We start from the raw sequence: 27,684 nt of genomic DNA, 5'->3' as shown, positions 1-27,684 counted from the left end.
CCAGACAAGGCTGCCCACTATCTCCGCTGCTTTTTATCAGTGTATTAGAAGTACTAATAAATTGCCTGAGAGGAAGAACAGAGATAAAAGGGGTCAAAATAGGCGCTAAAGAATTCAAACCTAAGGCCTCCGCGGAAAGATTAAATTCTAAAACCAATTCTAAGAGTTTTCCTTCCGCTTTATTAACAGTAATGTCCTTTGAAATTCTCCCTATTCTCAAAGGAAGTGGAGCATCTTCAGCTAGAGTTGAGACATAGTGTTTATAGAGAGCTGTGTTATCTGATAATAATAATAATAATTTATACCCCGCCCATCTGGCTGAGTTTCCCCAGCCACTCTTGGCGGCTCCCAATCAAGTGTACAGCGTTACATATTAAAAACTTCCCTGAACAGGGCTGCCTTAAGATGTGATCCAATTCTCGCATTAGTGTCCCCCATTACAATCAGGGGGATATTTGGAAATTTACTGCGTATTACGTACAGCTCTTCAAAGACTATAGTCCAACAATAATCTGGTCTGGCTTCTGACTATGGGAGGGAAATATGTATTTAAAAGAGGAATTTCCTTGTGAACATTGGAAAATGATAACAATTGTGCATACTGCCCAATATTTCTAATGCAATTAATTTTAAGGTTAGAAGACTGTTTAATACCACAGATCAAACTGGATTTGGGGTGTCCTTTTCTTGACATTTTAGTGGCAGGTAAATTATAAGTAATAAAATTAGGAATATCTAAAGGTTTAAGAGACCAAGTTTCCTGCAAAAGGATTATATTATGAGAATCAAGAAAATTTATAAAATCTGGGTCAGCTAATTTACATGAAAGTCCGGCTACATTCCAGGACATGATAGAAGGGTTTGCAGAGATCTATGATTTACAGATACTAATGGGCAATCCGATAAAGGGTGCTTTTATAAATAAACAATTGATATCCTGGGCTCAAAACTGAAAAAAAAGTATTTAATAATATCTTAGAAGGGGGGAAAGCCCCAGACACTTGGAAACTAGCAGAAATAGTAGTGATTGAAAAACCACAAAAGGACCCTACAGAGGTGGGGTCATACAGCCCAATTAGCCTATTAAATCAAGACTATAAGATATTTACAAAGATCCTGGCAAGGCGACTGGAAAAGGTACTACCTAAAATAATTAAGGAAGATCAATATGGATTTGTTAAGGGAAGATACATAGGCCATCCTATAAGAAATGTGTTAAACGTATTAACAAGCAGGGTAAAAGGGAAATTGGTGGTCTTAAAATTGGATGTGTATAAGGCCTTCGACACGATTAGACATAAGTTCTTATGGAATATTATGTGGGGCGTAGGATTAGGAGAGAACTTTGTGGAAGCAATCCAGGAATTGTATAGAGAAGGGAAGGCTGTGGTCAGAGTGAATGAGGGGGTTTCAGATCAATTCAATATACAAGTAGGAGTTAAACAAGGATGTTCACTCTCACCACTACTGTTTGTTTTTGTTTTTTTAAAAAAATAATTTTTATTAACAGACCAATCAAATCACAGTAATTCCAAATTACAGAGCCAAATTTTAAATTTTTGTTGGGGGTACCTATATTTCAAGTTCCGAAAGGAATCCAATCATCTTGTTGCTGCTGCTTTAATATCCACAATTCTGTCCAAATGATGTTCACGATTCTGTCCAATCCTTTCTTGTTGTTTTCCACATCTCTTCTTGTTATTTTCATATATTTTTTCCTTTTTCTTTGTGGCCTCTGATAGTCTCTGCAAGCGAGTTGAAGACAAATGTTTTTGTAGTCCTGTGTGGGTTTTTCCATTCATCCAAGAGTCATATTCAGACGGCTGCTGCCTTTCATCACTTCCATAGAGAAAACAATTTTACCGTCCGTTCGTTAATCTTCGCTGGCCTGTCACTCCCTTTCTCGATCTTCCGAGGAGGTTCTGCCAGGAGTCCAATATGATAACAGCCATAGCTTCCTCCTCCTCAATCATCAATCTTTCGACAAAACCTGCCAACATGGTGACTCTCTTTTTATAGCTGCGTCATTCCAAAAGCCCTTATTCTTTTCCAAGTCTCCATAAGCCAAACCTTTGGTTAATAATTCATTTCCACACAGTTTTTAAATCATCCCGCTTATACTCAATTGTGCAACGGTTCTTTCTTGGGGAGGGGTTGTTAGGTAATCACATAGAGAGAAAAAAAGAAAAGCTCCCCCCTTCCAGTCCCGTTCCGACATACCGACCCTTTGATGTATCTTCTTCTTGATTTATTGTACTGTTGAATGCAACCCGTCACTCTACTTCACAGAGGTCACTTCAATTAGCAGTCTTAACTCCCGTTCTTCACTTGAAATATGTGCATTTGCTTCTCTCTAATTGTATATTTTGAGCTCCTGCAACCAGTTTGCGTGATCAGAGACAGCGTCAGGGAGAGCCGTCTCCCACGGGTGCTGTGCGCCTAGTGCCTTCACCCCCTTCTTTCAAACTCAGGGGTGATTTATGGCAACAGCAGGCGAGGCAGTGTTTCCCCGTTCCCTGGGGTAACAAGGGAGGTTGCATACTCCCATATCAGCCTCTTAATTATCTCGTGTGAGACGGAGAGATGGTATTGTCGGCCATCTTCCAATGCGCCCCTGGCGGCCCCCCCTCACCACTACTATTTGTATTGGGTATGGAGTACTTGGCAGACAGAATACGAAACTCAGTAAAGGATAAAAGGATATAAGAAAGGAAAGGAAGAAATCAAGTTAAACATGTATGCAGATGGTATCCTATTATTATTTACAAACCCCTTAGAGGGTGTAAGAGAATTTATGATAATCCTGAAGGACTTTAAAGAGGACTCGGGATTGGGAGTAAATTTGGAGAAATCTGAAATTTTATTTTGGGATGTAAATAAAGAGGAGAAGAAGGAATTTGCAAAAATGACAAAGATGGATATCAATTGGAAAAAAAATAAATACTTGGGGGTAAATATTATTAAAAATATTGCTAGGATTCCAGGTGTAAATTACAAAGAAGCGTGGAGGAAGATCAAGAAGGATATAAAATCATGGAAAAACAAGAATTTATGTATTCTAGGTAGGGTTAGAGCAATTTATAATTTGGTACCAAAATTATTATATTTATTTCAAGTAATTACACTACCCATTAGGAAAATATGGTTTAAAACATGGAATAAGGTATTTAAAAATTGGATTTTTGGAAGGAAAAGAGTTAGAACCCCAGACATAGTAAACTATTCACCTCGAAGAAGAGATGGGATGGAGAATACCGAACTTAGAATTTTACTATGAAACGTTCCAATTGAAAAATCTAATAGATATTGGATATAAGGAAGGGATTAAATGTATAAGGCTGGAGAATGAAATAAATGAAGGAATAGGAAGATAACGGATATTTAATAGAGATATGAACACGGCTTTTAAGAAGACAATAGGACCAAGGAAAACTGCGTTAGGAATCTGAAAGAACTGGAATACGAAATGGATGCCAACGTACTCAAGGTGGATGCCGTTAAAATATATGCAGGAGGGTCAAAGGGAACCTGGTTGGTGGAAGAAATTAGAAGATAATGGATTTTATAAATTAAAAGATATGTTAGATGAAGAAGGGAATTTAATTACAAAAAAAGTTTTTTTTAGAAAAAATAGGAAAACAATATTGGCTGAAAGTGCAAGGACTTTATGATTTAATAAAAACGGAAAGAGCAGAGGAAACGATGAGGACAGAAATGAAAATAGATATGGTGCTGAACAAAAGACAAATAACGGAGAAAGGGATAGCAGGGATGTTATATAAACTGATGATAAGCGACAAAGAATGATAAGGATAATTCAGATTAAATGGGAGCAGGAAGGTATGATTCATCCAAACACGGCTCAAGAACTGATGAAGAATATAAACAATATTAAAATAGAAAAATATAAAGAATTGAGTAGAAATTTTTTATTAAAATGGTATAGAACTCCGGCACAAATGGCGTATATAGTGAAAGGGTTTAGTCCCAAATGCTGGCATTGTGGTCAGGAAAAAGGACTATATTCACACATGTGGTGGGAATGTAATCTGGTTAAGGAATATTGGCAAAAGATTATAAAGGTAATTTCTGGATTATTTCAAATAAACATAGAAGCTCCGGACTTCCGGAGGCGGCGCGAAACGAGTAATGGCGGTCCTCTTTGCGCAGCAGAGAGGGGCTCCGCAGAAAAGGGTTGTTCGCTACGGCGAAGCGACAACCCATTAAGTTAAACCACGAGCAGAGCGAGCTCGTGGCCGTGGGATCCGGCGGGCACCGAGAGCGACCCCCAAAACGAAGAAGGGACCCCGTAAGGGGCTCCGGAAGCGCGGAGGGGAAGCGGTGCTGTGGATTCATCGCTCTTTCTGCGGGAGTGAAGCCGCGCGGCTGTTACCGATGAGCGCCGACCTTTCTTCCTTCACATTGGATTACAAATCAACTACTCGTGAGTAGGATTTATTTGAGATTGGATTACAAATTGTGAATTTGGCTGAAAGCGGGAGACGAGAAAAAGGAAGTCCGTCTCCCGGAGGTGCTTAATGATCAAAGGCAAAGGAACTGACAAGCTGGAAGCAGTACAAAAGGGTTTTTAAATGAGAGACAGCATACGTCTGGAGAAGTTTGGAAACTGAAGGGAAAGGCAAGTTATCTTTATTTTCTTGTGATTGTGTCTATTCTGCTTGGGGTTTCTTCTCCGCTAAAACTTTTAAAAACTTTAAAGACTTGAAAATCCCTAGTCCCGGACTTGCAGCGGGCAAAAAGTTGTGTTGCGGATACACTTACAAAGCTGAAACAGACACTTAGAGGCATTACCGGTGGATACAATTAAGTAACTGTATTTTGCACCTTTTAAGAAACTATTGTGGCAAAATTGAGAGGGCTCTGCCAGAGGGAAAAGATCTTCTCTAAAGACACTGATTAATTTAACAAATTGTAGGAACTTTAATGGCGACTGAAACTTTGTTTCTTCTTTTATGAACTGAACAACACTCCCCCTAGTGGAGTTTGGGATTTACAATTTCCTGAGAACTGACTTTGTTTTGTCTCTCTGTGGTCTGATTACTCACTCTGAGGCCTGTCTTTCCCATGGAACTTTTGACAGCTTGACCTTGAATCCAAAGACAGGTGTGGAATGAGTGTGGAATGAGTGGTAAACCAAAAACAAGAGCTGCGTCGAAAGCAGGGAAAGGCAAATTGGTACAAACAACTTTGGTTTCCCAGGCCCGCAGATCTTCAGTCCCTGCGGTTCTACAGGCTGTACCATTACCAACAACCCCAGCTGAAGAATCAGAACAATCAACAAGTGAAGATATGGCAGCTGGGGGATCCAACATTCTCTTAGAGGAAATGCTACAACAATTTGCAATTTTGAACAAAAAAGTGGATGACCAAACTGCAAAAATTGACTTAGCCACATCCTCAATTACCAAACTTTCTGAACAGGTGGCTAAGCATTCACAAGATATTGGAAACCTAAAGGACGTTGTATCCGAAAATCGAAAATTGGCCGAGGCTGCGAATGAAAAAGTAGAAGCAGTAACTAAAGAAGTGGAGGAATTGAAAGGAGAGGTAAGGCCGCTCCATAAACATATTACTGACCAGCAGGCCTATCTGTCTTTGGTGGAACTGCGAAACAGGGAAAATAATTTGAGATTACGCTCTATCCCAGAGATTGAGAAAGAGGACTTGATTGGCTTTTTAACAGCAGAATTTGCTAAATTCTGGGGTATAAACGAAGATATAGACTTCAAAATAACAACTGCATTCAGATTGGGAAGGGCTGCCGGGAAGGACAGACCTAGAGACTGTTTGATTATTTTAAGGACTAAGCAGGAGAGAGACAAGATACTTGACCTACATTTTAACAAAGCACTTGAGATCCAGGACAGAAGAGCACAAATTTACAAGGATATTCCTAAACAATTACTGGATCTAAGATCTAACTACACTGACCTAGCTGGACTTTTGAGAGGTAACGGAATACCTTACAGGTGGGAGTTCCCACAAGGCCTTTCATTCAAATACAAAGGAAAGAAGATAAAAATCAAAACGAAAGAGGATAGCCAGAAGTTCCTACACGACCACGGAGAAGACTTGCAGAAAGGAGCGGCAGCTATTTGGCCACCACCAGAGTCAGGAAAAGAGTTACCACCCTCGGATTTGGACAAAAAAGAAGACACCCAATAAGAGTAACAACAGATTGACACAGGATGTCTCTGCAGCTGTATAGTTGGAACATTAACGGCGCGAATTCCCCAGAAAAACGCAAAAGGATCTTCCATATCCTAAAGAAAGAGAATTTGGATATAATTTGCTTGCAAGAAACCCATGTGACCAGGTTACACAGGAAGGTGCTAACAAATAAAAGATTAGGCCAAGAATTTATCTCATCAGACAGAGTCAAGAAGAGAGGCGTGGTGATTTACGCCAAAGAGAATCTATCACCAAAATTTTTGTTTAAAGATGAACAAGGAAGAATCCTGGCTATTGAAATTTCGACCCAAGGAGAAAAAGTTTTGATATTAGGAATCTATGCACCAAATGAGGGGAAATCAGAATTTTATAAGAAGCTGCATGAGACACTACTGGACTATCTGGACTATTCCAACATCATTATGATGGGAGATATGAATGGGGTCGTCTCTACTTTGATGGATAAGTCACAGAATCAGAATCTGACTAAAGATGGAAGACTACCAAAAACTTTTTTTGAACTAACTGACAATATGGACCTAATTGATTTATGGAGGACGAGAAACCCCCTAGGTAAAGAAGGAACTTTCTTTTCTGAGGCCCACCTGTCATGGACAAGAATCGACCAAATCTGGGCAACTAGAGGGCTGGCACCTAAGACTACAAAAATAGAAATCTGCCCAAAGACTTGCTCCGACCATAACGCTTTGAAAATGGAAATGAGACTTACTACTGCCGACTCCTTCAGATGGAAAATGAATGACAACCTGTTAAGAGATCAAGAGATCGTAAAGAAGGCCCAAAAAACTTTAAAGGATTATTTTGAAATTAACTTGAATACCTCGGTGGAAAAAAGAATTACCTGGGACGCAAGCAAAGCTGTTATGAGAGGGTTTCTGATACAACAGAATACAATCAAGAAAAAACTTTGGAATAGTAAAAAAGACAAGATATTGGAGAAGATAAGTGATGGAGAGAAAAAATTAAGAGTGAATCCAAAATCAAAAGAGACTTTAAGAGAAATCAAATTTCACCAGTCACAATATGCGAAATTGATTAACCAAGAAGTGGAATGGAAAATCAAACAAATGAAACAAAGATCCTTTGAATCTGCGAACAAATGTGGGAAACTGCTTGCTTGGCAGTTGAAAAAGAGACAAAAATTAAATTATGTCACCAACTTAGAAGTTGAAGGGAAAAATATTCAGAAACCGGGAGAAATTAGAAGGTGTTTCCAGAAATATTTTAAAAAACTGTATACACAAGAATCCGAGGAAGCAACTGAGATAGAACAATTTTTGAAAGATAACGGCCTACCAAAATTATCTCAAGAGAAGAGATCAATCTTGAATTGTAAAATAACACAACAGGAAATCGAGGATGCCATTCAGAATATGCAACTAGGCAAATCTCCGGGCCCTGATGGACTCACCTCCAAGTACTACAGGATTTTAAAAGACTATTTGATACAACCATTAATGGAGGTTTGCAACCAGATTATGGGGGGAGGGAGGGCACCGGATACGTGGAAAGAAGCATTCATCACACTGATACCTAAAGTGGAAACTGAAAAGACTCAACTTAAGAACTACCGCCCCATCTCACTCCTAAACGTGGATTACAAAATATTTGCGGATGTTTTGGCTAACAGATTTAAAAAAGTACTAAATGAAGTAATCCATAAGGACCAAGCAGGCTTTCTCCCAGGTAGACATTTGTATGATAATACCAGGAACATTATCGATATTCTGGAACTTTTACAAACAAATATTAACACCAAAGCAGTGTTAATTTTTATTGATGCGGAGAAGGCCTTTGACAACATTTCTTGGAAATTTATGAAGAAAAACTTGGAAGGGATGGGAGTGGGAAGGGGGTTTGAGAATGGAATAGAGGCAATCTATTCAGAACAAAAAGCTAAGTTGATAGTGAATAATGTGGTGTCAGAAGAACTTCATATTGAAAAAGGAACACGCCAGGGGTGCCCCCTATCCCCTCTGTTGTTTATTTCAGTCCTGGAGGTTTTGCTGAATATGATAAGGGAGGATCGGCAGGTACAAGGAATACGGGTCGGAGCGAAACAATATAAATTGAAAGCATTTGCAGATGACTTGGTTTTAACATTACAGGAGCCAGAACCTAGTACAAAAAGAGTTTTGGAATTGATTCTGAAATTTGGTCGGGTGGCGGGTTTTAAGCTGAACAAACAAAAAACTAAGGTGTTAGGGAAAAACTTGACGGTTACTGAAACAGAGGGGTTTCAGAAGGAAACAGAACTAAACATTGTAAAAAAAGTGAAATACCTGGGGGTCAATCTGTCCTCCAAGAACTTGAATCTATTTAAAGATAATTATGAAAAATGTTGGTCAGAAGTTAAAAAAGATCTAGAAATTTGGTCAAGATTGAAACTATCCTTGTTAGGCCGAATTGCAGCTATAAAAATGAACGTTTTGCCAAAAATGTTGTTTTTGTTCCAGGCCTTGCAGATTGTGGACAGAGTGGATTGTTTCGGAAAGTGGCAGAAGGACATCTCTAAATTTGTCTGGCAGGGCAAAAAGCCCCGAATAAAGTTTAAAATACTAACTGATGCAAAGGAGAGAGGGGGGTTTGCCCTGCCGGACTTAAGGTTATACTATGAAGCTGCGGCCTTCTGCTGGATGAAAGATTGGATTTTATTGGAAAATACTGATGTCCTAGATCTGGAAGGCTTCAATAATTCGTTAGGTTGGCATGCGTATTTGTGGTATGACAAGGGGAAAACACATGGAATGTTTAAAAACCATATTGTCAGAAAAGCAATATTTATGGTCTGGAAAAAATACAAAGACTTATTGGAAAGTAAAACCCCGAGGTGGATTTCACCAATAGAGGCCAAAGCTCGGAAAACATCCAATATGGAGGCATATTGGCCGAAATATTGGGAAATAATAGAAAACATTGGAGGTAATTGGAGGTTGCAGAGCTTTGAAAAATTAAAGGATAAGGTGCAAAATTGGCTACATTATGCCCAAATTAATGAGGTTTTTAAGCTAGATAAAAAAATAGGATTCCAGGTGGAAAAATCGAAACTTGAGACAGAGTTGTTAGAACCAAAGACCAAGGTAATATCGAGAATGTACAACTTGCTGCTTAAATGGAACACTCAGGATGAGACAGTTAAATCAGCCATGATAAAATGGGCTCAAGACATTGGTTACAATATTATGTCTGAGGACTGGGAAAGGTTATGGACCACCGGTATGAAGTTTACGGCATGTAATGCCTTGAAAGAAAACATTATGAAAATGGTATACAGGTGGTACATGACCCCAGTCAAGCTCGCTAAGATATACCATTTGTCTGATAATAAATGTTGGAAATGTAAGGAGGCTGAAGGGACATTCTTTCACCTCTGGTGGACTTGTCCAAGATTGAAGGCCTTTTGGGAAATGATCTATAACGAGTTAAAAAAGGTGTTTAAGTACACCTTTCCCAAGAAACCAGAGGCCTTCCTTCTGGGCATTGTCGGCCAGAAGGTGTTAAAAAAGGATAGAACTTTTTTTCTGTATGCTACAACTGCAGCAAGAATTCTTATCGCCAAGCATTGGAAGACCCAAGATTTGCCCACACTGGAGGAGTGGCAGACGCAATTGATGAACTACATGGAACTGGCCGAGATGACTGCAAGAATCCGAGACCTGGGAGAAGAGGCAATGGAGGAGGACTGGAAAAAATTTAAAGACTATTTGCAAAAGTATTATAAGTTGTATGAAACATAAGACGTCGTATGACTTGGAACGTTAGCCCCAGTAATGAAATTTAATTATCTATGAAATTGCTAACATTTGTGAAAGAATCAAAGTTTAAATGGGTAAAAATGATATCATGTTATATTTTTAGAATAAATGGAGAATAAGAGATTTAAACTTAAATTGCAACTGAAAATATAAAGAAACACACGAAATAAGGGTATAATTTGCTGATGACTTTATTATCAAGAATGCATTATGCGGGAGATGTGGGGAAGTCCAATGGAAATTTGAAATAAGTTGTTGAAATGGATGTGATTTTCTGTTCTTTTTTCTTTTTTTCTTCTGTTCTGCTTTTTCTTCTGTTTTTTCTGTAATTTGGAAAAATGTAATAAAAATTATTATAAAAAAAAAACAAATAAACATAGAAGTTAATAGGGATTTGTTATTTTCGGGAATACTGGGAAATAACAAAGTAGAAAGTAATAAGCAAGAGTTGTACAAGATTATGATTCTAGCTGGAATGGCAGTTATTGCTTTGGGATGGAAAGAAAAGGCCAAATGGAATATGGAAAAATTGAACGATTATGTTTTTGAATACGTACAATCAGAAATATTTGCACAGATAGTGGCAGAGGATAGATGGGAAAATAAATGCCAAAGAATCACAAATAAATGGGCATTTTACAGGAACTGGATAGAAAGAGGGGAAGCCAACCCTAACATACAAGCTCGAATGAACAGACTGTGTACATGGATAAAGATATGAAGAAGGAAGGCCTGACCGGGGGGGGGGGGAGGGTTGGAGTGGAGAGGGAGGGGAAGAAAAAAAAAAGGTAAACCAGATGGTATTTTGAATGGATTTTATGTAAGCCCTTTTTCAGAAACCAGATATATTAATGTTACGTAGTTATGCATTGTAGTATGAATGAATGTTGTTTTGTAGTCTTTGTTTTATAGAATATATATAGTAATGTTATGTTACTAAGCAAATAAAAAAAATGTGCCAAAAAGAAAAAAGAGTTCAAACAGTCCCCCAGACATTTGTGTAGTTTCTTATCTTGCTTGCTCCTCCTCCATAACTGTGGGCAAAGTCTGTTCTATGAATAGAGGTGAGGATGGATTATCTATAGTGCCATACATGTTGATTCAGCGTATAGTTGGATCCAGTCCCTTGGTCTGCAAACACCTTTCTTGGTTGGGTGAGTCTCTTACGGGGGATTCCTCCTGTAGAAAGGCCAATATCTCCTCTTTTCCAGACCTATCATTGTTTGTATTCCTGCTGCCCACGTTAGCAGGTTCATGGGGGTTTGTCCTAGGCTTGTTGAGGTCACACATCGAATCTTGAATACTGTTTGTTATTTCTTCAATTTCCTTTAGTATGGAGTTAATTGGGGTTGTATTTATCGTTACTCTTTGCTCAACATTCCTAAGGAGCAGAGATGTCTTTAAAGTCACTCTTTGAGGTCCTCCTGTATTAACTGCAGCTGTGTTAGTGTCAATCAGAGGAAATGGAAAATTTCCACGTTGGCTTCATCTTGAAGGTGGGGCAGAGCTTGAGTCGGGGGGTAGCTTGGGAGATAACCGACTTGTCGGCCTCTGTATAGCTGGAAGTAGAGGTACAGCGTCCAAGTCTGCAAACACCCTTTTAACTGTAATGTGGAAATGACTCAGGAAGCCACCCATTTTGGGGAAAAGCAGGGGGGTGGCATGACTTTGAAATTTGAGAAGTAGCTTTGTTACTCTTGGGTGGCTCGGCAGTTTTTCCAGCGTTTTTAAGTCCAGAGAGCCTATATCCAATCTCAGAAGTTCAGATAAGGAGAGGCAGACTCTCAGTCTGGAGATCCAATGCCCTTTGTTCTCCCGGTTGTTTTGGATAACCAGAACTATCTGATCCAGCTGCAAACACCTCTTAGTATAGGGGGGGACCCTTGGGCTCCTTCCTGGGATTATATATGGACTGTGCAGCTTGGGGGCTCTCCCTGGAAGGATTAGGGATCTCCAGCCTGCCTGGCGGTACCCACTCAGCATTCCTCCCCCAGGGCCCAGGGGACCGCACTGGGCTCTCCGCCCCCAACCACCAACTGCAAGGTTCTCAATGCTCTCCAACTTTCGAAGAATCAGTACCAATGACCTTCTGGTAAGTAAGCTTTGTTCTCCTAACAAACTTAGCAATTTCCCAGCTCCATACTGTGAAGGTAGCTTTTGAGGAGTTGTCTGGGCAACGGCTTGGGACGATTGGGTTGCTTTAATCTCTGAACTCTTTCCTGTGGTCCCATTGTACTTGAAATTTTTCGGCCTTGGGCCTTTTGGCTGCTTTTCTTGGGGGGGGGGGGTCTTCAAAACAGCTAGTTGGCTGCTGTTTAGGACTGTGGGGAGACTGTGAGTCGGCATCATGCCCATTCTCCACCTGCTCCCCTGTCCTTGTTTCTAGCTCATCAGGCACCTCTTGTTCAATTTCAGCAATTGCCCAGTCCAAGAGGTCTGTCAGGCTTAATTGTTTAGTTTCTCCTTTTAGAAGCTCCCATCCTTCTTGGACTCCCTTCTCTTGGAGTATTCCTGACCATGGGATCTCACCCAGTAGCTCCTTAAGCTTTTTGAAATTGGCCTTCTTAAAGTCCAGAGTGCATGTCTGACTACGCTCAGCTTTCCCTTGCCTCTGTATCCTGAAACCCAGGAGAGCATTATCACTTTCTCCCAAGTTTGCAAGTACTTCCACTTTGTCAACCAGTTCTTCCCTATAGGCGAGGATCAGATCCAAAATAGATGATCCCCTTGTTGGTTCTTGCACCTTCTGCAAAATAAAATTGCCAGTGAGGCAATGGAGGAATTTGTCAGACCTTATATTCTTGGCAGAGTTTGAGTTCCAACAAATATTGGGGGAGTTGAAGCCCCTCCCCCCTCCATTACTATATCTCTTCTTTTTGAATGTTTGGTAATCTGCTCTAGGAATGCATCATCCAAGTCTTCAGTCTGGCTTGGTGGTCTATAGCAGATCCCCATAGTAAGGTCACTGTTGTTTCTCCTACAATTTCTATGCATATACTCTCAATCTGCTCTCCATGCTCCAGGTCATAGATTTCTTCACAAGTGTATGCATCCTTTACATATAATGCTGCTACATCTCCCTTCCTGTTTAGTCTACAGTGGTACTTCAGGTTAAGTACTTAATTCGTTCCAGAGGTCCGTACTTAACCTGAAACTGTTCTTAACCTGAAGCACCACTTTAGCTAATGGGGCCTCCTGCTGCTGCCGGAGCACGATTTCTGTTCTCATCCTGAAGCAAAGTTCTTAACCTGAAGCACTATTTCTGGGTTAGCGGAGTCTGTAACCTGAAGCGTATGTAACCTGAGGTACCACTGTATTCCTTTTGAACAGGTTATACCCCTCATTTCCTATATTCCAGTCATGAGTCTCATCCCACCAGGTTTGAGTAATGCCAACCAGGTCGTATTTGCCATCCTGAACTAAAAGCTCCAGTTCGTCTTGCTTGTTTCCCATACTCTGTGTAGAGACAACAGAAACCAGGATTCGTTCCCTCCAGCTGCTGCTTTCCTGTAGTTTCTTGCCCTTTAGCAGGTTTATGGAGCACCACCTCAGTTTCCTGTGCATCAGTGAAGCTATTATCCTCAGTGCCAGGTGCTCTTCTGTCGTTTGTAATGTTGTCTCCCTCCCCCTTAACATCTACTTTAAAGCTCTCTTGATCAGGTTCTTGATACTCTTATCAAACACATTATTGCCAACCGCTGTGAGTTGCAGCCCATCTCTCACCAGAAGTCCTTTTTCAAGGAAGCCGAGACCATGATCCAAGAAGCCAAATCCTTCCTGATGACACCACCTGCACAGCCAGTGGTTTACCTCACGTATTTTCCTCTCCCTGGGCCACAACCTTCAACAAGAAGGAGTGATGAAAAGACTACCTGTGCCCCAAGTCTCTTCAGCTCCCTGCTCAGGGTCTTACAGTCCCTTGTTATGCATTGCAAGCTGTGTGTGGCAGTAATATTAGTACCCACATGAATCAGAAGGAAGGGATAGTGGTCAGTGGGCTTTATAAGACTTGGCAACTTCTCTGTCACATCGTGAATCTTTGGCACACTACTGCCTTGGTTCCCCTCAGTAGGGAGTCACCTATCACCACCACACATCTCTTCCTCCTGTTGTTCTTCCACCTGCTGTTCTGGAGTCTTTTCCACTTGTCCATTGGAGCTTATTTTGATATTATTGAGAAGTTACAAAGGCAGGAACCTTATGGTTTGAATACTTCCTATTCCTTCCTCTCGCCTTGTCATGTCTCGACTGCAGTTTCTTTTCTCCAGTATAGTCTCCATGGAAGGTAGTAAATGGGTTATCTGCATACTCACCCTCAGTCAGGAACTCTGGATCCAAAGGGGTTGGATCAAGAATGGAGAAAGACTCCTCCAAGTCTATCTTCTCCTGTCTCTTTCTTCTCTGGGGGTGGTAGGAATCATTCTGTGCACTGTACCTTTCACAGCCACCTTGGTGTCAGTAATTTGCACATTCAGCAACAGTTAATTGGAGTACTTGGCTCAGGACCAATGCATCTGCTTTTATGTCCAAGAATCAAGGTCACTGGAGCTGGTTTACAGTAAGTACAATTTACTCAGTTTGGAGCAGGCAGTTGCCTTTGCACTCCAACAGGAGACTTTCAGGCTTTTAGGATACAGACGTTTTGCAAGGATGTGATTGCAGGAGCTTGCAGTCAGCAGTGAACAGAACAGAGCAGCAAGGTGGTGGGAAGAACAAAGCAACATAATTATGTATTTGTATGTAGTGTTTATTGAAAGATAACTATCAAGTATTCAACTGCAGACATTTTTGCTACTGTGTGCGACTTGCTCACGGCAACTGCTGTCATAGCTTCTCTGGCACAGAATTGGTGTCAGTGGTCAGAGCATGGAAGCGATTTTGCAACTCCAATGACAAAGCATGGCTCATGAATGTCCTACTTTTGTGCATCACATTCCTCCAGGGGTTCATCTCTTGCAATGGGCAATCTTTCACCTCCCTAGGGGCACCCCATCTGTCTTGCTGCTCCATCACAGTCGATTCAGCTCTATCAAGCAACTCTGCATGTTGTCCTGTTGCTTGAGGTGTGGCTAGACGGACCTCAAGTTGCTGGAGCTTCTCTTCCAGCAAGACAACCAGCTTGCACTTGCTACAAGTGTACTGTTGCTTGTTCCCTGGCAGTAAGATAAGCATAGAACAGATGTTGCAGGTCACTGCAGCAGCTCCCTCACCCTCCATGTCTCTTGGTCCTATGCACACCAAGGGACAGAGTTCTGGGCCTCCCCTTTAAAGTCCCCTGCTTAAACACTCTTGCAAACACCTGTGTGCACTGAGCTAAGTTTGACTGCTGCTGGCTTCTAGCTCCTCCCTCAGCTTGGCTTCCTCTCAACTGTAACTCTTCCCCCTCAAATCCTGTGTTTCCGCAGAATGATCAGGCTCTAAAAGACACAAGCTCACTCTCGTCAGTCTACTCCAGCAATCATTGCTCCTGATTGCAAGGTCTCCCTGAAGCTGCAATGAGAATTCAAACCGTTAGAATTCAGGAACTGCCAATATCACAGGTGCCACATGTTCCTTGTTTCGCATCTGTAAGAAATCAATCTTTTAATGTGGCAACACCTACAATTTAGAACTCCCTGCCTATTGACATCAAGGAGGCACCTTTGCTATATTCTTTTAAGCACCTGCTGAAAACATTTTTGTTTAGGCAAGCATATCCAGACATGTAGAATGTTGACATGCATTTTAATCTGGTTTTTAACATATTGCCAATTTAAATTATTCTTTGAATGTTTTAAATAACTTTTTTGCAGTTTTTGCTGATATTTTATTGTTTTATTCTTTTTTGTAAACCACTTACTTAATTGGCAGCCAGCCAAGCTGAATCAAAATTTATTGGTCAACCTAATACAGGTTATAGCCTAAAAACAAATAAGCAAACAGATTTTAACAAGCAAAGTTAATTGTAGCACCCTGCTTGTGGTTAACGCTTAGCTGGAATGAAATATTCAACGCAGCAATAGAGAAATTAAAATAATAATTTGTCAGACAAATAAATGAGAGACACAGTGGTATATGGTTACCAATGCTCTGCCTTTCCAGCCCTGATGTCCAGCACTTATATTCCCTCAGCCCAGCCCTCTTGCTCCTCCTTTGGCTGTCTCTGTCCAATCAGCCTGGTTGAAATTCCTATTGGCTGTTTGCTAGAACCAATCATAAAAGATACACCCATTTCCTATTACCTTTTATGGGAGACAAAGAGCTATATTTCCTTCTATCTATAAATGGCAAACAAGTAGCCACATATCTTACATTTACCTCGACCAGGCACCTTAATTACCAGATAACCTTTGGCCCCTGCTGCCCTATTCACTGCGAAACAGATGGCTAAAGCAGATGGTGCATGGTTCTAATTTTATCTTAAAGAGATCTTGGGTTCACCTTCTCACACACCATCAATGAAATAAGAATCTAACATTTCTTACTTTCTAAATCTAACATTTCTTACTTTCTAAATCCTTTGCATAATTACATTTAAGTCAATATATTTCATACATAACATAGAAAGATTTTTAGAAGGAAAGGAACTTAGTAAAAAGGAATTTAATAAAAACAGTTTCCAGAAGCCTCTTCGGTTTTCCCAGCCAGCTGCTGTTCCCATTAGCTCTTGCCCTTTTTAACCTTATGAAAATGTGGCTCAAGTTTTAATGGGAGGCACAATAATTCTTACTATTTACAAACTCTTAATTGTGTCTTTGCAGCTTGATTGTATTCTGTAATTTGTATGGTCAGTGTGACCTTTTGCTCCTAGCCTGTAATTTCCTCTTACAACCCTGAGGCACTTGCTTAAACAGGGGCCCTTAAACAGGAAGATAAACAGCTGCCAGAGCACCCAGCTGGTTTATGCCTGGCATGGGAGAATGAGAGATACAAACATTTACAAATATATATTTTAAAGCTCATTTTTAAAATGCAGGTCTTCATCAGATGCCTCAAATAACATAAAACACATACATACACACGTTTCAGGTCACAAGGCTAGACTCATAGGCTTTTCTGAGTTGGGAAGCTTTTATCAAACTTAACTGGATTGAACATAACAGGTTTAGCCCTGCTAGTCAGCATATGTTTCATTTTGTCAATGCCACTATGTTAATGAATATTTTACTTATCCTTAAATCAGCAGGGATTACTCATTCCCCACAATGCACCTGCATACATCTTATGACTCTTACCTGTGTTACTGGGCAGATTTGGGAAGTAACTCTGTGTATAAAGGGATCAGGTTACAGCATATCTATTGGACCTGTGGATTTGAGTAAAGACTTTTTGATGAGATCATCTGAGGAAGAAGTTGGAAAATTGCCAGACTTTAGAACCCAATCTTTGCAAGCAACTACTGTAAACTAGGGACTTGTCTGTGGACTTTAACACAGCAAGAACTTTGAAGCAAAGAACCCCCTCTGGACTTAGTCAGAGAAGACTACTTGTACATCTGTTTTAAAAAATAAATGTGCGTGTGTGTGTAGTAGTAGTAGTAGTAGTAGTGTATGTTGGTGGTGGCCTAGTAAAGACAGCTCTGCTAAATGGCCTTTTTCTGCAGTGAGCTTAACTGCATGACAGCTTCTGTAGTGCACACACATGACCCCAACACTAAGGGTGGTGATTAGCCCTGAGAACGTATTAAAATATTTTGACCTTGGAATTTCATATAACATTATGTATCCTTTACTATCTGGCATTCACAGATACAAATCAAATCCCTGCACGAAACTGGACAACAAAGTGTCTTTTCAGCTGGTACTGTAAACTCAGCAGCATTGGTACCAGGACATTTTTAGAGTTGGTTCCCCACCAAATTTAAAAACCCTATCCCGTGTCTGTAATGTGCTTCACATTTAGGGATGGGGCAAGAGCAGACAGGGCCTTCTGCACAGTGCTCAGGACACAGGCTAGCTGGTTTGGGGTCACTCCTCCATATATCCTCTTAGGAAGCTGATGGAGGCCAGCAGCTGAAAACTCCATTCTTCATTGCCCAGTTTTCCAGAATGTTTTAACTAGTTACTGACGGACAGTGGTGTCTTGCAATAAAGAAGAATCAAAGAATGACGCAGAGTCAAAAGATTCACAGTAAAGGCAAAAACTTTACTGAGGCAACAAACTTCATTACAAGCACTGTACAAGTGAAAGAAAGAGGGAGAGAGCAGCTCGCTGAGCATAGGAATTTATCCTGGCTCAGCGTGACCTTTATGTAGTCAAAACAATATTTGCTTCAGAAGTGAACCTGCTAGAATATTCCAGCACTTTCCTGTTTCTGCTCTCAAAAACTTTAGTCATGACAGTTCCTACTTCACTTTCTGAGAACTAAAACATAATTTCTGAAATGTTTTGAGACTGTTGATGCTATTGGAAAAGGCATTAATTTCTCCCTGTCATTTTAAGTCTTCCCCTTTTCTTTTCTCTTCAGGGTAATAACCGAAGAATTCAAAGTGCCTGACAAAATGGTTGGATTCAGTAAGTATTCTAGTTTGAGGCAATTTTTCTCTTGGCTGCATAGGGGGCCTCTATGAACACTCCTTCCATCGGAAGACTAACTTGTATTATGATAGGTAGTGCTCGGCATAGCATTGCAGATTTCTGTTAATCCTTCTGAGAACATGGCAGTTTCAGGGGAAATGCTTGTCATATGAACTTTAAAATAAATTGAGGATGATTTAGTTACTTCCTGACTGCTACAGCAGTCTGTAGTTAAAGATCTTGATGACAAACTTTGCTAGTAATGTGCTGTGGGGGATAAGCGAAGGGGAAATTGTGTGGGGCATATGTGCGTGGGGAGAGGATATACCACTGAAGAGCCATTTCACAGGGAGAATGCGCAGCTTGATAATGGAGCATGTACTTTGCCTGCTCAGGGTCCCAGCTTCATAACTGAAGCCCTGCTGGATCTGACTAAAGGGAGCTCATCTAGTCCAGCATTCTGTTCTCACACTGACCAACCCGATGCCTCTGGGAAGCCATCAGGCTTAGTATACTCTCCCTGCTTGTGATTCCCAGCAGCTGATATTCAGAGGCATCCTGCTTCAAACCATGGAAGTAGAACCGAAGGGGAGGCTTATCTAGTTCTCACAGTGGCCAACTAGACACACATTATGAGAAGCCTGCAAGCAGAACATGTGTGCAATAGCACTATCCCTACTTGCAAGTCCCAGTAACTGGTAGCCACTGCCTCTGACAGTGGCAGTAGAACATAAGAGCTTGCTGGATGATTGAGTGGGTGGTTGCTGAACAACTCCAAGCACGCCTGGAGGATGCGGACCATTTGGATCCCTTCCAATCGGGATTCAGGCCTCATCATGGGACTGAAACCGCCTTGGTCGCGCTGGTTGATGATCTCTGGCGGGCTAGGGACAAAGGTGAGAGTTGTTTCCTAGTTCTGCTGGATCTCAGTGGCCTTTGATACCATTGACCATAACATCATTCTGGACCGTTGTGGGGGGGCTGGGAGTTGGGGGCACTTATACAGTGGTTCTGCTCCTTTCTCCTGGGCCAAAAAGTGGTGTTGGGGGATGAATGTTCAGACCCCTGGGCTCTCACTTGTGGGGTACCTCAGGGTTCCGTCCTCTCCCCTATGCTTTTTAACATGACGCCATTGGGAGAGATCATCAGGGGGTTTGGGCTGGGTGTTCATCAGTATGCAGATGATACCCAGCTCTACCTCTTACAAATCAGAACCAGTGAGGGCAGTGAAGGCCCTGTGTGAGTGCCTGGAGGCAGTTGGAGGATGGATAGCAGCTAACAGATTGAGGTTGAATCCCGACAAGACAGAAGTACTGTTCTTGGGGGACAGGGGGCAGGCTGGTGTGGAGGACTCCGAGGTCCTGAACAGGATAACTGTGCCCCTGAAGGACCACAGCCTGGGAGTCACTTTGGACTCACAGCTGTACATGGAGGCGCAGGTCAATTCTGTGTCCAGGGCAACTGCCTACCAACTCCATCTAATACGCAGGCTGAGACCCTACCTGCCCATGGACTGTGTCTCCAGAGTGGTGCATGCTCTAGTTATCTCCTGCTTGGACTACTGCAATGTGCTCTATGTGGGGCTACCTTTGAAGATGACTGGGAAACAGCAGTTAATCCAGAATGCGGCAGCTAGGCTGGTGACTGGGAATAGCCACTGGGACCATATAACACTGGTCCTGAGAGACCTGCATTGGCTCCCAGTACGTTTCCGAGCACAATTCAAAGTGTTGGTGCTGACCTTTAAAGCCCTAAAAGGCCTCGGTCCTGTATTCCTGAAGGAGCCTCTCCACCCCCATCATTCAGCCCGGACACTGAGATCCAGCGCCGTGGGCCTTCTGCCTGTTCCCTCACTGCAAGAAGTGAGGTTACAGGGAACCAGGCAGAGGGCCTTCTCAGTAGTGGCGCCCACCCTGTGGAACACCCTCCCATCAGATGTTAAGGAAATACGCAACCATCTTACTTTTAAAAGACATCTGAAGGCAGCCCTGTTTAGGAAAGTTTTTAATGATTAATGCTGTATTGTGTTTTTAATATTCAGGTTGGGAGCATCCCAGAGTGACTGGAGAAACCCAGCCAGATGGGCAGGGTATAAATAATAAATAATAATAATAATAATAATAATAATAATAATAATAATAATAATAATAATAATCACCTAGTCCAGTATCCTGTTCTCACAGTAGTCAACCAGGTGCTGCAATAGGAAGCCCACAAGCAGGATAACCTTCCAGCAGAATATGAGAATTAGCAGTGCTGGAGGGAAGTGGTCAGCTCTTTGTTGACCCCTCTTCCTCAACTTTTAGGACTGAAGGTGTGTCAACTCAGTTACGCTTAATAACCAAAGCAGGTGGGGGACAGTGAAGAACTTAAACTAAAGATTTGGGAGTGCTGGCATCTCCACCTCCTGTTCTTCAAGACACTTAAGTTTTCAGTTGCTCCCGACACAGATGTGTGCAAAACTTCAGTCCAGGTATTTGCTTGGGTCTTACTCTTGATAAAAAAAACAAAACTTCTAGTCTGTGAGCAACAGTTAAATTCTGATCAATTGAAATTTTTGTTTTAGTTATAGGCCGGGGCGGTGAGCAGATTTCCCGGATTCAGGCAGAGTCAGGCTGCAAAATTCAGATTGCACCAGGTAAGACTATTTCTGCCTCACTCTCCACTTTCTAGAAGAACCAAGGCATCATCGAAATAACACAGTTGCTAGTCTTTGAGTGGTATACTAATATAAAACCATCAGACCAACTTAAAAGCTGAGAGAAATGTTCTGTAAAACAGCCTCTTAGAGTCCCAAAGTGTTTATCCACAAGGCTTCTTGCTTGGGCCCATCTCTATACCCTTATTTGTCCCTCTCCTTTAACAAGAGGGATAAGTCCTTACAAAAAACATGCCCCACGTTCCTGTCCCAAAATCAGAACCCTTTTTCTGCCCAAGAAAGGGGGCAGCATAGAGCCCACTTTAAAAGACTTATGCTGATAGATCAAGCCCTGAACAATTTTGGGGATACAGTGTTGTATCCAGTGTTATCCCTACTCAGAATAGACCCATAGAAAATAGAACATGACTGCTTTAGGTCAAGTCATTTTCAAGATGTCTGCTCTTGAGTAGGGCTAACAGTGGATCCAGCAACTTTGGTCCCAACTTGTTCAGTGCCAGACAATTTTTTTTTTTTTTTTTTTTTGGGGGGGGAGTTGCTGCTCAGAATAGCTTCAGGATGAGGCTGGCATCACTCCTTTCCCCAAAACAATATCAAGACTGAAACTTGCAAGCTTAAGGAAATATGTGTGGAATTAGTTCACTATGGCTTATTTATGCAGGAGATAGAATTCAAAATTCTCTGCCTCCAAAAGCCATTCTCTGTTTTACAGGTAGTCTTGGTTCTAGATCCAGGCATGGTGTATGTCCATGTGCATGCTTAAAAAAAATTATATATTGTTATTCATTAAAAATATCCAAGGTTTACACCAATTGAACATAAAACTAGACAATAAAAGCCATATAAAAGTGTTAAAATCAGAAATAGGGTAACTTGCGGAAAGAGGTATTTCTTCTTAGAGTGAAGATAAATTGCCGTCCAGTCACTCTTCCCTGTGAGAACTCTGCTGGGAAAAAATGACCTGGCAAGATAGCAGAGTAGCGGCAACGGTCCTGCTTCCGTGTGAGAATAGGGATAAATCAGGTCCAGAGACGGTCCGTTCTAATCTCTAGTAGCTTTATTTACAGAGCAATAAATCAGTCAGACACCATCGGAACTTTCCGGCATCTTTGTGCTTTCCCAAAAGCACTCGCCCAGCAGCCTCTAAGTTGGGCTGCTTCTCTGTCCGTTGCAGAGACAGATCTGAAGAGCGTCAGAACAACATCCTGTGACGCACTTCTCGGCATGTAGCTCCTCCCAGCTCCTCCCAGAACCAGATACAGGACACCAGTGAGTTTTAACCCTGTTAGTTCCAAACTCCACACCCCCTCTTGTCCTGCATCTGGAGACAACAGTCAACAATGCTTTCCCCATACACAGACCCTCACAGAACTCCTTGTGCTTCTGGAAGGTTAACGGTTTTGTGAAACCATCAGCGAGGTTCTTTGTTGAGGGACAGTATTTCAGAGCAACTAGCCCCTCACGAACGCTCTGACATACATTCCGGAAACGTATGTCCAAATGTTTGGTCCTCGCCTTGAATTGCCCCGTCTCAGCCAATTTGAGGCAAGGTTGATTGTCTTCATGCACCACAACGGGTAGACAATTCTCTTCACAGATTTCCTTGACCAAACACACATAGAACTCCAGCTCTCTGCAAGCATCTGATAGCGCACTGAACTTGGCTTCAGTAGATGAAAGCGCTATGAGACTTTGCTTCCGGGACCTCCACCCAACTACTGAGTCCCCAAACTTCACCACTAGCCCTGACACTGATTTGCGATCTTCAGAGTTAGCCCAATCCGAATCCACAAAGCAAGTCAGCTTTACTTCTCCTTGAGCTGGTAACCTAAGACAAAAGTCTTTGGTTTCCTGCAAATACCTCAGAACTCTCTTGATGCCATTCCAGGCTTGCACACTGGGGTTTGATGCCTCTCTGCTGAGCAGATTGACAGCAAACGCAATGTCTGGTCTGCTCCACTGAGACAAGTACAACAAACTCCCTAGGGCTGACTGAAACACTTCAGTATTTTCAAACGCAGCGCGTTCTACTTGCTGAAATTCCTTTACGTATCCAGCCTCCATGGGTGACCTGGCACCTGCACAATCAGACATCCTGAACTTCTCAAGCAACTGTTCAATCTTACCTTTCTGGCTAAGCAAAAAGCTACCATCCTCAGTCTTCGCTATCTGAACACCTAAGTAGGATTTGACATCCCCAAGCTGCTTCAGCTTGAACCGCTTTCCAAGTTCCCTAGCAAACTTCTTCACCTGCTCACTAGTCTGTGCCATCATTAAGATATCATCAACAAAGACAAGAATCACTTCCTGTGTCTCTCCTGACCCCTTCAGGTACAGGCAACTGTCTGCAACAGACCTCTTAAAACCTAGCTCCTCTAAGGCTTCATGTAGGCACATATTCCAATTCCTGGCAGATTGGCGTAATCCATAGATGGATTTGTGCAACCGCCACACGACTCCTTGCTCACTGACTTCAAACCCTGGAGGAGGAAGCATGTACAACTCCTCCTGGAGATCTGAATTCAGGTAGGCGACATCTACATCAAAATGGTTCACCTTCCAACCTCTCTGTGCTGCTATCGCCAAAAGCATTCTCAAAGTCTCCGCTCTTGAGGTCGGCGAATAAACCTCTGTGAAGTGGACACCCTTTTTCTGTGTGAATCCACGTGCCACTAATCTCGCTTTGTACTGTGGTTCTCCCGTTTCTGTGGGTTTCAAGCGGTAAATCCACCTACAACTAACAGCTCGCTGGTTAGCCGGCAGCTGAGTGAGTGAGAACACACCAAGAGACTCCATTGAGTTCATTTCCTTCTGCATCGCCTCACGCCATTTGCTAGCTTCTTCCTGAGGCAACTTCTGAACATCCTCAAAGGATTCAGGCTCACACCTAGCCACACCAACCCAAACACTAGTGGCTTCATACCTTTCAGGAGGCTTACCCTTGGTTGACCTAGCTGACCTCCTCAGAGTGAATTCTGGACCTGTGCCTGATTCACCTGGATCAGCCCTACCATCTCCTGTGTCAGAAACCTCCCCCTCTGACCTGCTGCGCCGTTTTGGGCGTACAGCTGGTTCTGCTGGCGAGGATGGTTCACTCCTCGGCTCAGACTTGACAGAGACCTGTGGAGGGGTCTTGGGACTCCCTTTTGGAGAGGTTTGGGGCCTCTGCCTTGGAGATCCCTGCTCTGGACTCTGTGCCTCAGCAACAGGTTCAGCCTCGTCCTCCTCCTCCTCATCACCTGAGTCTAACAGAACATCTGGGTTTCCGTGAAGACGTTTCCACCCACTCTGCTCGCAAAACTCAGCACTGCCGCTAATAAGCAGCTTAGACTGGTCACCAGCAGGGTATGCGAAACGCCACGCCTTTGAACCCGGCTCATAGCCTACAAAGATCATCTTCCTAGACCTTGGCTCACCCTTTCTGCGCATGGCCTTTGGAACCAGAACCCAAGCCTGCGAACCAAAAACGTGCAGAAAGTCCACCTTCGGTTTCTTTCCATGAAGCAGAAAGTACGGTGTGTCTCCTACACTTGAATTGAACACCCTGTTCTGCACAAAGCATGCTGTCTTATAACTTTCAGCCCAAAAGCGCTGTGGCAATCCCGAGTCTGCCAACATAGCATGCGCTGATTCCTGTAAAGTGCGAAACTTCCTCTCCGCCAACCCGTTCTGTTGCGGAGAGTAGGGGGCAGTCAAACGATGACTGATACCTTTCTGCCTGAAAAACGATTGCAGCGCAGAACCTGTGAATTCCCCCCCGCGATCAGATTGAAAGGAAATCACCCTGGTAGAGAAACGCAGCTCTACCGCTGTGATCCAATCTCTGATCAGTGCAGCTGCTTCTGATTTGCATCTAAGCGTAAACAGCCAGGTGTGTCTCGAAAAATCATCAATCAGAATCAGAATCCATTTAGACCCAGCTAAAGAAGGTGTGGGCATGGGCCCTGACAAATCTGCATGGACCAGTTCAAAAGGTTTGCTGGTCCTTCTCTCTGACCTGGGGTATGTGCATGTTGTAACCTTTGATTGCTTACAGGCTTGACAATCCAGGAATTTGTCACATGCCTTGAACCTACACCCAATTGTGTTCTCTGCAGCTTTACGCACATACGACCACGCTGCGTGCCCAAATTTTCTGTGCCACAGATGGATACAATCATTGTGTGGTGGGACATTAGCACACTGCACTTGGGCATTATCAATGGACCCACTAGCCACATTTTCCACCAATCCCATTTTCCCACCAGCCCCATTTTCGATGGGCAGCTCCACCAGAAAGAGCCTGTCTTTCCTCTCAACACTGTAGATCTTCTTCCCATCCCTGTAAAAAGAGCACAAATTGTTAGAGAATAAGACATCAATTCCAATAGCCAATAATGCTGACACACTCAAAAGAGAATGGGCGAGTTCTGGGACATAATAAGCTGGCACTTCACAACCTAGAAAAGAGCAAAACAAAGACCCAGATTCAGTCAGTGGTCTTTTTGACCCATCTGCTAAAATGACAGAGCGTGCAGTTTTAACTGTCTTGCAGTTCCTCAGGAGCTCTCTGGAGTTAACGAGGCAATGCGAAGCTCCTGAATCGATGATCAGAGAAAAAGTGTCTCTCTGGCTGTTTTCCAAAGATGCCATGGCGTTGGTTGCACCCCCACTGTCTGTGCCCTTCCTGGTTGCCATGGCCACAGCCTTCCCCCGACTAGGGCTTTCGCTGCTTCCCAGGGATACGAATGCAGCTGTGGGGTGATAAGACGCCTTGTCTTTATCGTGGCCTGCTGCTTTCCCACGTCTCTGCTGAGCACCGGCCCTGGGAACCTGCTTTGTTGACATTCCACGCCAGCTGGTGTCCTTGGCAGCCTGGGCCTCTAGCGGATGCTTCCCAGCGCTGTTGGACGACGCCACAAAGCACAAACAACTCTTGGAGACCTTGGCTTTCGCAGAGCTCTTGGATCGGCTTGCACCCCCACTATTGGGTGCTCTGCTGCCTAAGGAACAGCCTGCAACTGCGTTCCTCTTCCCAGCTCTCAGCCGCTCTCCAGCACACAGTCCATCACACAGATGTGTCGAAGCATGGACACAGCTTCCCAAAACAGCTCCAGCCCCCTCTGAACTTTGGGCTTTCTCTGGGCAACTCTCAGCCCCCTCTGGTGTGGCTCCCACTAAGGCTTGACATGCCATCTTCAGTGCCTGCCACGCGACCCCGGGCTTCCTCCCTTGGAGCTTTGGCAACAGCCAAGTATCAACGCTGGCCCTTAAAACGGCTAGCACCCTTTGCTCTCTCTCCAGAGCAGCCACGTCTGCTTCACAAGCTTCTGCAGACCTCTCACTGGACTGGGCATGGACTGGATCAGCCTGGGTGCAGTCCCACAGCTTCCTCTCTGCCAGCCAGCGGTGCATGCTCTTACTCCAGGCCTCCCAATTGGCCCCATGCAGCCTTTCGAAGGGGATGTTGAAGCTTTCATGGCCCTGCTGTGCCTGAGCAGCAGCCATCTCCTCCCCCAGGGGCTTTCAAGCGTACTCACAAGTTTGCCATCAAGCTGGACCTCCTCCGAAGCAGCCGTCTCTCTTGGCTCTTGGCTCCGATCACCAGCATTCCTCACTGCCCTTCCTGGCAGGAGATCACAGCAACTCAAAGCTGGCAGCCTTCCTCCCTTCTCACACTTATCAGGAGACACGGATCATCCATAACCTCTTAGAGTGAAGATAAATTGCCGTCCAGTCACTCTTCCCTGTGAGAACTCTGCTGGGAAAAAATGACCTGGCAAGATAGCAGAGTAGCGGCAACGGTCCTGCTTCCGTGTGAGAATAGGGATAAATCAGGTCCAGAGACGGTCCGTTCTAATCTCTAGTAGCTTTATTTACAGAGCAATAAATCAGTCAGACACCATCGGAACTTTCCGGCATCTTTGTGCTTTCCCAAAAGCACTCGCCCAGCAGCCTCTAAGTTGGGCTGCTTCTCTGTCCGTTGCAGAGACAGATCTGAAGAGCGTCAGAACAACATCCTGTGACGCACTTCTCGGCATGTAGCTCCTCCCAGCTCCTCCCAGAACCAGATACAGGACACCAGTGAGTTTTAACCCTGTTAGTTCCAAACTCCACATTTCTTAATTGCTTGCATAAACCTGACAGAAAAGTTTTCAGCAGGCATTTATGTCGCAGTCTCATGCTGCCAAGCCACGGCAGAGCTCAGTGGAGGGAGAAGTCAGCCAGCCAACCAGCCAGCCAAGTCTCAGTGAGGTACTTGCCTAGAGGCAGAGTTCATATACAAGGTCCAGTCTAGTCCAGTCCTAAGATCAGGAGCATCTCAGTTCACATAGTCAGAAGGTTCCAGGAGTCAAGAAAGGCAAGGGTCCAAGGTCACAAGAAGCAGCAAGATCTGATCAGGAACGACGAATGTTGTTTCCAGCAACTGACTGAGGCTGGAAACCCTGCTTAAGAAAGTTGGAGCCAGGTGGTTCTCATTAGGAGCAAGAAGGCTGATCAGCAGCAGGTGGAGTCACTTTGCCTTCTGCTCCTTCAGAAGCTGACTCCTGGCCCATGAATCTCTATTGGCAAAGCATTCCA

At 43.2% G+C, this 27,684-nt stretch overlaps 1 protein-coding gene across 6 annotated transcripts in view; it reads left to right on the top strand.

Moving 5' to 3' along the window:
- Positions 1-27,684, top strand: part of LOC309523367 (far upstream element-binding protein 3-like) — a 388,935-nt gene that overhangs the window by 140,018 nt on the left and 221,233 nt on the right. For 5 of the 6 annotated variants that reach the window (XM_082207141.1, XM_082207139.1, XM_082207138.1 and 2 more), the window contains exons 4-5: positions 18,415-18,461; positions 21,031-21,102. In XM_082207141.1, the coding sequence (XP_082063267.1) occupies positions 18,415-18,461; positions 21,031-21,102 (119 nt within the window). The remainder of the gene's footprint in view (positions 1-18,414; positions 18,462-21,030; positions 21,103-27,684) is intronic. The other variant, XM_082207142.1, reaches the window with a different exon arrangement.

Source organism: Podarcis vaucheri, assembly GCF_965113315.1.
Source record: "Podarcis vaucheri genome assembly, chromosome: W".
Lineage (NCBI taxonomy): Eukaryota > Metazoa > Chordata > Lepidosauria > Squamata > Lacertidae > Podarcis > Podarcis vaucheri.
The sequence above is the reverse complement of the archived record's forward strand: the minus strand, read 5'-3'. Positions and strand labels throughout refer to the sequence as shown.